The 11,692-nt window shown below is 42.6% G+C and overlaps 1 protein-coding gene across 2 annotated transcripts in view; it reads left to right on the top strand.

The window, feature by feature from the left end:
• Positions 1–2,068, top strand: part of Bst1 (bone marrow stromal cell antigen 1) — a 19,523-nt gene extending 17,455 nt beyond the window's left edge. For both annotated transcript variants that reach the window (XM_029560507.1, XM_008826886.3), the window contains one exon: positions 548–2,068. In XM_029560507.1, coding sequence (XP_029416367.1) covers positions 548–653 — 106 coding nt within the window. In that variant the 3' untranslated portion in view covers positions 654–2,068. The remainder of the gene's footprint in view (positions 1–547) is intronic.
• Positions 2,069–11,692: the final 9,624 nt, after the last annotated feature.

The following is an 11,692-nucleotide window of genomic DNA, read 5'->3' as shown; positions in this document are numbered from 1 at the left end:
AAAGAAAGAAAGAAAGAAAGAAAGAAAGAAAGAAAGAAAGAAAGAAAACACCAAAGGTCAGATAGCTATTTCCTATTGGTTAGGTTTCCTCTGTTGTTTTGTTTTGTTTTGTTTTGTTTTCAATGTCAGATCAGGTTTCTTTAAGCAGTTAAAACTCTGGCGATGTAATGTTCATCCACACGGAACTAAGCTAACACACTGGAACAATCGTACAATAAGAATTCATACACAAGGAAAAATGAATTGACTCCATGTAGTCCAGCACGAACTCTATCCAAGAGACCTTATTAGGCAAAGGAAGCAAGCCTCAGACTGCATGCGTGTGTGTGTGTGTGTGTGTGTGTGTGTGTGTGTGTACATGCGTGCATTTCACTTTCTTGGAAGGACAACTCAAATTATCAGCTCTCTGAGAACAGAGTAAGAAACTTTCACTTTCCACTTTACTGCTTTCTATTCTGCTTTTAGCTTTCTGCTGTGTGCACGTGTGCATTTGGAAGTAGGTGTCACACACCAGTACTGACAGTCTCTCTATTTCCTTTATTTTCAGAGCAGCTGCATCTACTCAAAGGACGAGCTCATCTCCTTACACAACACAGAATACCAGCCTTGTCATTTCTCTCTTAGTGATTTTGACTTCAGGTTCTCAAATGTAATTAGAAACTCAACTGTGCTGTTCTAACAATCTAGCCCTGCATCTCCCCTTGAACAATGCAGCTCATCCTGTGGATGCCAAGGGATCCCACTGTCTAAAGACACTTACATCTAGGGAAAGTGTCCCAAGATGCTATTCCAATAATACATACCTGTGCTTAAGATTCAAGAAACAGCACGTTAATCTAGTCCTGCTTAGCAGGTGGAATTTGCTACCACGGAATTAAAGTTATTATTTTCTTACTTTGATGATGATGTAAAGCAATGAGACCTAGATTGCCATATAATCTGATATAACCAAATATATTGGGAAAATTTCTATTGTGCATTTTCTGTATTTTCCTGTGTCTCTAGCAGTACACAGTACATGCTTGTTAATAGCTTCAGATGTGTGTACAGCATATAAAGATCTACCTACATAGATGATATGCAAAGATTTATGTATAAAGATGTCCAATTAATGATTACTTATAAGGGAGCAACTCAAAATGTCAAATATATATATTTATTGGAACTGTTTAAGGTTTGGTGTGCCTACAGGATGGAGTATTTGTTTAACAAGTAAAAGTCATGTTTACCAACCCACTGGTGACGGGATAAGTCAGCTGTGGTGCATCTATACTAGGAAACACTGTTCACCTATCAAAGGTGACTAGCATTGATATATGTGACGTCATGGCTGGAACTCTAGTGCACTGTGCTAGGGGAAAGAAACTAGAGCAAGAGGCTACGTACTGCAGCATAATTATGTGGTGTTCTGGAAAAAACAAAAAGACAGAGCGATCATCTCCAGATAGTGATCTTGCCAGTGATTCTATTTTTTTGTTTTGGTCTTTTTGAGATGGTCTCCCTGTAGCTCAAGCTGACCTGGAACTTGTTCTGTAGACCAGGCTACCTACAGGAAGAGAGCAGCGGTTTCCAGGGAGAGTGGGGGGGTGCACTGGATCTGAGGGAGGCCAAGTTAAAGGGGCAGCTTGCAGAAAGTGCTGGAAATGCTCTGTATCTGGACCAAGATGCTCGTTATAAATCTGTAGTTTTCAAAGCTCTTAGAACTATATATCACAAAGAGTAAATCTTACTTAGTGTAAATTTAAAATCTATGCCTCCAGAGAATATTTAATCACATAAGAAAATGTCAAAAAGTTTAAGAGACAGGATATACAACTGCTCACACTATGGTGCAACTGTTCCAAAATATGATACAAATGTAATACATTATGTCATGAGTATGTGTTTATTATAGACACATAAAGGAATGAAAGAAAACAAGCCAAAGGCAGAGGAATCTTCGCCAGGTGGTGGTCTTGCCAGTGATTCTATATTTTCTTTTTTGGTGTTTTTGAGACAGGGTCTCCCTGTAGCCCAAGCTGACCTGGAACTTACTAGGTAGACCAGGCTGGCCGAGATCTCACAGAGATCTGCCTGCCTCTCTCCCAAGTTCTGGGATTAAAGGTGTGCACCATGCCTGGCCAGTGATTCTAATTTTTTTCCAAAAAATTTTATTATTATTTTTAAAATATTTTATTTTTTTTATTTTATACATGAGTATATTGCCTGCATGCGTGTAAGTGCACCTGTATTGTGCAATGTTAGCAGAGATCAGAAAAGGGCATTGGATGCCCTGGAACTAGAGTTACCAATGGTTATTAGTCTCCACATAGGTGCTGTGAACCGAGCCCAGGTCCTCCTCAGGAACAGCCAGTGCTCTTAACTGCTGAGCCATCTCTCCAGCCCCACTATTATTTTTATTTTATGTGTATGAGTGTTTTATCTGCATGTGTGTAAGTGCTCCACATGCATGTAATGCCCCACAGATACCAGAAGAGTGTGTTGGATACCCTTGAACTGGAGTTACAGAAGGTTATTAGTCGTCATGTGGGTGCTGGGACTCAAACCCAGGTCCTCTGGAAAAAGAGCCAGTGTTCTTAACCTCTGAGTCATCTCTCTAGTCTGGTGATTCTATTTTTGATCTTCGAGTTCTTATATTTTTGAATTTTTTTTCCAATGAGATTATGTTACTTTTATCATCAGGAGAAAAAGAAATACATTCAGACCATATATGTACAGAAATGTGTTCTAACACAAAATACTTTCAGAAGAGAAAAAGCAAATACCTTGTGGACAGACACCTCTGTTCTCTGCTCCTGGTCTAACCCATAGGAGTGGTCAGGCATGAGACTTCCCTCACACAGATTTGCCCTGCCCCATGAGGCTCAATCAGGGGTTGCCCTTCCTCTGGCCTGAGGGCACAGGCTGCTTGACCCTTGCCCTCTCCTGTGGTTTTCTTTGTGGGCTCATGCAGGTGTTTAATATCAAAGTCTTATATTCGTATATTAAGAGCATGGAAGCAATTCAACTACAATGCTCAGGGGTTACATTAGAATTTGCCATTGATGATTAAATCCTGTCAGATCTATGAGAGAGAGAGAGAGAGAGAGAGAGAGAGAGAGAGAGAGAGAGAGAGACCACATAGATATGTAGGTGTATACATGTTCCCATCATGATGCAATGGGGATCCGGGGATCACTTGCACCATGCTATTAGATCTGGTACCTCCAAAGCTATGCACCAAAATAAACTTTATGAAGTAGCCTACCTGAACCTGTTAATCAAAAGAAGGCTACGACATCAGTCCTCTTCACCCTCATCTCTATTGTCATGACCACAGCTAGCATTTTCTGAATTGTATGTGTCCTGCCTTCCAGTTTCAGTGCTTAGCACATATCCAGGCATCTGGTGGGCTCATGGATCCCTCCTTCTATATCAGACACTCTGGGACCACATTGTGATGGGACACAGCCTGGACAGGGGTTGGGAACAAAGTCAAACTCAGAAGGGTGAAGGAGGCAGACTGTGAAATGAGATGGTAAAGGAACAAAGACTCGGCGTGTGGTGGAGTGCTCATCTGATACAGCACCAGTGCACACTGTAAAGTGACGTCAGTGTCTTAGAGAAGCTGTACCCATCATCCAGCTTGCTTCCTTGCCATAGCCCACATGTGCCCTACTTTCTCTTTCCTTGGGGCCTTTGAGCATGCTGGTCTCACTGCATCAATCCCCCTTCCTGCTCTGTCACCCATCTGGCAGAGACCTCACCTCACTGGATCCTGCTGTTACCTACCGCAGCGGGGCTCTCATTCTTTGGTCTTTGTTCTCTGACTTCCTCTGTCACCATGAATTCCACTGTGGCCCTCTCCACTGGCTTATCTTGGTTTGGGTCTTTGCCTGATTTACCCAGGGACTGCAGCTTCCTTGAACACTTACCCATCTTTGCAGCCCTGGTTTAGCAATGCAGGAAAACGTGGACATTCTGTAAGTGTTTGGGGAGAGAATGGCTGTGCAAATGAAGTAGACTTTGAGAAGAAAGCACAGGAGTTTCTCTTGTTGGAGGAGACCAAGAATGGCAGGAGATAATATTAAAATATGTTTTTTGTATTTGTGCTATATTTCAATAAAAAATTGAAGTGTGTGGAATTTCTAGTGCATGTGAAGGAACAGATGATGCTGAGGATCAATACTACTGAGCTCAGAGAAGAGGAAGGGGCCCGACTGCCCTCCAGTTTAGTTTGTGCCGGGACCAATCAGTTCCTCAAGCTAATCTCATGCAAGTAGCAGCCAACGAGTGTCTCAGGCTGGCTTGGAGAACACAGTGTCCTCTCCTTCAGGTTGCCTGGGTTACAAGGGGACTTCCACAGTCACCCTCAGCATACTGACCTGCGACTTAATTAGATGCTGCCATTTGGAATTCTGTAAAAAAAGAAAATCCTTTTACTTTCTAAAAATAAAAGATTTCTCTTTTTCTGAACATAAAATTAATGATGTCTACTCACTTGAAAAAGATTTGCTCCGTATAGAAAAAAGGGGAAGAAGACAATAGATACCATCTGTCAGTCTATGCAAAATATCAGAGCTTCCCCTGTGTGTGTGTATTCATTCACATATTTATCTCTTTAAATGTGTGTGACCCTGTCTGGCATCACAATAAGAGCCTTGTACAGACTTAGGAAACCGCAGGCTTTGGCCGTTGTATGAGTTAAAGCTCTATTACTGAGTTACATCCCAGCCCAAAGTCCATACTTTAAATCTAGTGTTCAAGATCTTTCCCTTTGGTCTTAGGCTACCATCCTAGCCTTGTACCTGGGAGATGTCCCCCTAACCCCCACGTGTGCCCTCTCAGTTCCTGGTTCCTGACTTAAGCCTGCAGTCAAACTGTTAGCAGGTGAAGGATTCCCCTGTTCTTGCCTTCTTAGTGGAAAGAATTCAATCCAGAGACACAGTTTAAACAGAACTTTATTTAGCAAAACAAAGCAAATTGGCAAAGCTTACATTCTGAGATTGGAGTGAAGGGTCCAGAAAGGTGTTGGCTGTTGCCCATTGGGCCACGCATGGAAGATTTCTAAGAAGTTTTATGATTATTTGTAAGGGGAGAGGTGTTTTCATTTAGTGTTATTATACTTGTTTGAGACAAGGGCCTGCTATATTGCTCATGCTTAGCTGGAACTCCTTCCATAGCCTAAGCTGACTTAAAATTCACAGTCCTCCTGCATAGCCTGCACTAGGCATGTACTACCATGTTCAGCAGCTGTCTGGGAGCAGAGACATTCACAAAGGCAGGGGAATGTGGAGTTAAATAGGAAGGACCTGGATTTTGAGGAATCTTATTATGATGGTAAATAAAAAAGGAGAAAAAGAGGGGCTGGAGTGATGGCTCATCAGTTAAGAGCACTAACTGCTCTTGCAGAGGACCAGACTTTGGTTCCCAGCACCTACATGGTGGCTAACAATCATCTGCAATTCCAGTTCCAGGGGATCTGACACCCTCTTTTGGTCTCCATAGGCATTGTATGGCATGGTGCACTTACATACATGCAGGCAAAACATTCATATACATTAAAAATAAATACATTTTTAAAAATTTAAAAATACATTGAGGGCTAGAGAGATAACCCAGTTGGTAAAAGTACTTGCTATGCAGGCACGAGGACCTCAGTTCTAGCCCCAGAACCCACATAAAAAATCTGGGTGTGGAGGTGTGCTCAGTTGTAATACCAACTCTCATAAGGAAAGATAGGCAGTGCCTGGGGCACATTGGCCAACCAGCCTGGCCTACTCGGTGAGCTCCAGACCAGTGAGAGGTCCTGTATCAACAGATAAGGAGGAGGACATCTGAAGAACACCTGGGGTTGACCTCTGGACTCATCAAGCATGTGCACACACCTGTGACTACTTACACAAACACGTGCACTCATATGAAGACACACACACACACACACACACACCCCATTGGAAGGCACAAGACTTTGATTCAAACCACAATCACTCCCTTCTGATGGTCTTCAGAGATGAGCAGTAGGAACGAGTACATCTCAATCAGCTGACATTTTGATTATTTGAAATCCACCCAAAGGCCAAATGGTCTTTTCCATCACTGGGATTTTGAATGTCCCCCCAAAACCCATATGTTGCAGGCCTGGTCCTCAGCTTATGGCTCCACTGGGAGGTGTGGAGTCCTCAGAAAATATAGCCTGGCAGGAGGGAGCTGGGGCATCACCTTGAAGGGATAATGTGAGATCTTAGCCTCTCCTCTTTTTTTGCTTCTTGGCCACCATGAGGTAAGCAGCTCTTCTGCCATGTGCTTCCAACCACAATGTCCTGCCTCATTACTGACCCTAAAGCAATGGACCACATTGCTTGGATTGAACCATGGATTGAAACCACTAAAACAGCGATCCAAAATAAACCTTTTCTCTGATTTAAGTTGATTGTCTATGGTATTTTGTCATAGTGACAGTTCACTAACAAATACAGTCTTCCTCCAATGCCGTATTTTGTTATAGCGGCCTTAACATTCTAATGAAACAATATTTCCAAACCAAAGTGTAGAATCAGACCTGTGTTAAAGTGAGCATTCACATTCTTGATTCCTTTTTTCTGTAAACTAATGGGAAGTCAAAGTTTGATGAGTGGCTATGAGTAAGTCAGGATCATTTTTAAAAGTCCCCCTCTCTGCAGGCCAGTCCCAGGGAAGCTGAGCTGGCTTCTAATGCTTGTTTTCCTACTGATTTTGTCTTTTTGAAATTCCTGGGGGGTGGGGCGCAGAAAAGTGGAGCCCATGAAAATGAATCTTGCTCAAAGATTGCAGCTTCTGGAACTCAATGAACAGACTTGTTTGAAAGCAGAGCTCGGCCTTACCCTTCTCAGGAGACTTTTGGCACCAAGGCAGAGGGCAAACTAAAAGACTGCTGGAGACCAGTGAAGAGCGAGTGCTGAGGTTGGGAAGCTGCCTTTGAAGACCTGGCGAGGATTCTAAACAGCCACATTAATAACCAGCAAAGCAGGTTGTTGAATCTGAACTCGCCTAATTCCAACACAATTACCATGACTTGAAGCCTTACTGTTCTTCGGTTTTCTTCAGTTTTCTTGATAGAGCAACTTCAAAGTTATCCCAGTTGCAGGAAATATGTATTGTTAAATCACTTATTGCTATATAGAGTTTTTTTTAGCCCCAAAGATTCAAAATGCAATAGGTTCTCTAATGACTACTTGTTCATGGTCACATGATTCTGTCCTTTGGAAGTTTTGTGATAGCTGTCAAAATTGCACAAGCTCTCTATGAAAATGACTTTTTTTCAAAATGCATGTTGAAAAGCCAGCCCAGCTGTGTGTGCATTCCCCCACGTGCAGGCAGAGGGGTTACTGTGGCTTTTGCCAGCTTCACGTGCATGATTTTGCCATAGAAAATGTGACAGAGTAACCCTAGGTGGTGGTTTAGAACTTTTGAGAACAGCAAGATCACACCGATAAGCTTTCAGGAGAACGTATGAAGCTTGTTTGAGCTTTGTGTGATACAGTGGTCTACAAAAAATTGTAATCACAGTAAAGCTATTCTTTTTAAACACATTTTTAATATTTTATTTATTTTTATTTTATGTGTATGAGTGTATTGCCTGCACGTATGTTAGTGCACCCATGTTGTGCAAGTAGAATATTTTATTTATTTTTATTTTATGTGTATGAGTATATTGCCTGCACGTATGTTAGTGCACCCATGTTGTGCAAGTAGGGCATCAGATATGCTATAACTGGAGCTATGGGGTTAGCTGCTATGTGGGTGCTGAGAATTAAACCTAGGTCTCCTGCAAGAGCAGCCAGTGCTCTTAACCACTGAGCCATCTCTCCAGCCCTAACAGCTATTCTTTACCATTGTTGTTAGCAATAAAATTCAGGGGCAGAGCAAGCAGTGAAAGAGAAAGAGGGGAGAGGGCTACTGTCTGACTCCAACTGGCAACCAGTTAAGCTAGCAATCAAGATCTGCTTTATGTAAGTGATGAAGGTCACCTAGGAACCCTGGGATATAGAGCTGGGGACCCAACTCAGGCTGGCGTCATGGAAGGAAGGCTTTGCAAAATGAGTGACTGAAGCTCGAAAGGTGAAGGTTACTTAGCCAGAGAGATGGGCTGGGTAGAGAAAAGGGTGGGTAGGAAGGATTTCCAGAGACACTGATATCTACAAAGGCTTATGTTCTCAAACACTGAGTTTGTCTGAAGCACTTGAACTTCAATAAATTTATTTCATTCAGTCAACATTTATTGATTGTCTTGATTAGAATTTTTGGGAGCGGCAGTGTGACATTAGGATAGTATTATGTCCAAGAACATGAAACTGAATTTGGCCTTGTCATTCATCCCTCCTCCAGTTGAATTGCCTAATAAGGTTGCTGGAGACAAATAGTCACAGCTTGGAATGCCTCTATCATTAATGCGATATAGTTTAGCTTTTGAATGTCCTGAAGGCCCGTGTGTTAAAAGTTCAGTCCTCAGGGTGACACCGTTAAACATTGTGGCCTTTGAATGGTGGGGACCTAGTGGGAGGTCTTTAAGTCATTGGGAGGGGTGTACCCTTGAAGGGGATTGTGAGGTTCTAGTGGTAGGGGCCTAGTGGGAGGTCTTTAAGTCATGGGGGGGTCAGCCCTTGAAGGGGATTGTGGGGTTCTATCTAGCCTTCTCGCCACTCTCTTTTGCTTCCTAGACATGAGGTGAACAGTTTTGCTCTGCCATACACCCTAGCCATGATGCATTGTCTTGCCACAGGCACAAAACAATGAAACCAAACAGTCATGGATGAAACTCCAAAGCTGTGAGCCAAAAGAAGCCTTTTCTTTTCATAAGCTAAAGTATCTTAGATAGTTTATTGTAGTGATGGAAAGCTAACGCAAGTTTTAATGCTAATTTAAAATTTTTATATATAATTTTTTGAGACAAATTCTCACCATATTTTAGGTCAGCCCTGGCTGACCTGAAACTCACTATGTAGAGCAGGCTGTCCTCAGACTCACAGAGATCTACCTGCCTCTGCTTCCCAAATGTTGGAATTAAAAGCATATGTCATAATACCTGGAAACTTTTAATTTTCTTGGGAATTCCATACATAAGCACTGTATTTACATCATTTCCACCCTTCATTTGCCCCTCCAACCCTTCTCATCCCCTCACTCCCTCTCAGTTTTGTAACATCTCCTTCAATATTATTGTTACATATATACACATTATATATACTACACACATACACACACACACACACACACACACACACACACATATCCCACTGAGTCCGTTTAGTGTTGCTCATATGTACATGTGCTTAGGACTGACCACTTGGGATTAGATAACCAGTCAGGGAGCTTGACCCTGGAGAAAGCAGATTCTCCTCTCTCAGCAGCCTGTGGCATTTCATCTAGAGGTGGGTGGGACCTTGTGAAATTCCGCTATCCAAGTTAGCTGTCAGCTGGTATTGTCATTATGTGAATTCTGTTTAGGCAACCATGTGGTGCAACCGTGGGTGCAGGTTCCCGCCACACTGACCACTTGGGATTAGATAACCAGTCAGGGAGCTTGACCCTGGAGAAAGTAGATTCTCCTCTCTCAGCAACCTGTGGCATTTCATCTAGAGGTGGGACCTTGTGAAATTCCCCTATCCAAGTTAGCTGTCAGCTGGTATTGTCATTATGTAAATTCTGTTTAGGCAACCATGTGGTGCAACCATGGGTGCAGCTTCCCGCCATGTCTAGAAGACACTATCTGGCAGCAGGCATTCTGGTCCTCTGCTGCTTCCTTCTGCGCCCTCTTCCTTGATGCTCTCTGAGTCTTAGTGTAGCACTTGTATTGTAGATGTATCAACTGGGGCTGAGCACCTCATGGTCACTTATTCCGTGCATTTTGGCCAGTTGTAACAGTTACCAAACAGCTAGATTTTTGAGCTTCCTACCCAGGCCTGTCGCTATAGTTGATGTGGATAGACCAGGGATGAGATCATATTTATGGTGTGATATGCTTGCCCAGGTGTAAAAGAATTCTTCGCTCTTAAGAATTCTATTGGGCGTTCTTACTAATAGGAGAGGGAAGGTGAAAAGACCCATGGCACATCATGAGGGGCATGCTGCTGAAACTTTCTATCCATACCCTTGCCAATCTTCGTGAAAAATCACAGAGATGGGTACTGAAACCTACGATCTCCTTAACTGCAAAGGGGCTTACAATGCATTGTTGAGGGGGCAACTGCAGAGTGTATATGCCAATGGCCATGGGGGGCAGAGTCTGCTTAGCGCTTGCTAATGAATGGGGTTATTATCCTTAAAGATTTTTTTTTTTCCTTTGAGATAGTGTCTCCCTGTAGCCCCAGCTGGCCTGGAACTCCTATTTAGACCAGGCCGGCCTTGATCTCACAAAGATCCACCGGCTTCTGCCTCCCAAGTGCTGGGATTAAAGGTGTGCACCACAATGCACAGTTGTTTTTATTGTTTTTTTTATTTTTATTTATTTTATGTGTATGCATGTATTGCCTGCATGTGGGTAAGCGCACCTGTGTTGTGCAATGCCCACGGAGGTCACAAGAGGCTGTAAGATCCCCTGGGACTGGAGTTACAGACAGTTGTTAGCTGCCATGTGGGTGCTGGGATTCAAACCCAGGTCTTCTGCAACAACCAGTGTTCTTAACTGCTGAGCCATCTCTCCAGGCCCCACCATGCACAGTTGTAAGATCATTATTATCATTATTTCATTTGGCAGAAATTCACATGCATTCGGTACAGTCAAAAAAACCATCTGGAGAAGGCTAGAGAGATGGCTAAGAGCACCGGCTGCTCTTCTAGAGGACCCAGGTTCGATTCCCAGCACCTAACTCTAGTTCCATCTAATTACATCTGTAACTCTAGTTCCAGGAGATCTGACACCCTCTTCTGACCTCCATGGGCACTGCATGACATGGGTACACTTATATACATGAAGGAAACACACCCAAACACACTAAGAAAAGAAAGTCTGGAAAGATGAACTATCTTTTAGAGACTGGGCCAGAAGCCAGTGCAGCCCGAGGAGCCTTATCACAAGGCATGTGAATTTAATGCTGCCGCAGAGTTCAGCAGACAGCGGAGCCAGCAACTGACAGTGGCTGCTCCTGGGCCAGGAGGAGGCTGAGAAAGAGGTGTTCACTGGTCAGACTGGAAGACGGCACCAAGCATCTGCTTGTCTGTAAGGGTAACAAGCTCCGGGGCACAGGAGAGGCAGACATGAAGAGAGAGAGAATCTTCATAAGAAGTTTCAGATTGATCAATTATTAGCAAAGAAGGGGTTTTTAAATGCATTATTTCTCATAATTTAAAGTCTAGGGAAAGAATGCACAAACCAGTTTTTAAAATATATACAAATCATGAAGCCACTTTCTACTTCAAAAACCTCTGTAAATTGCGATGTCAGAGGAAACACCAAAATACCATTGTGTAACTATACATTAAAATCAAATTCAGACTTTGATTTCTATGGATCTAAATCATTTTAGGAAAAATTTTCTGAGTCATTAGTTCTAGATGTGCTAAAATTTATATCACGACATCAGATTTATTTCAGTGTCATAAAATACAATTAGTAGTTGTGTTAGCAGAAAATTCTCTCAAAATTTAAAGTTATTAAACACATTTGCAATTTTGCTAAATATCCAGTATCATTTCCAATTACACTGATTGATAATAAATTTATATCTATCTGTAT

The sequence above is a fragment of the Nannospalax galili genome, unplaced genomic scaffold (assembly GCF_000622305.1).
Source record: "Nannospalax galili isolate Female #2095 unplaced genomic scaffold, S.galili_v1.0 scaffold271, whole genome shotgun sequence".
NCBI lineage: Eukaryota > Metazoa > Chordata > Mammalia > Rodentia > Spalacidae > Nannospalax > Nannospalax galili.
The sequence above is the reverse complement of the archived record's forward strand: the minus strand, read 5'-3'. Positions and strand labels throughout refer to the sequence as shown.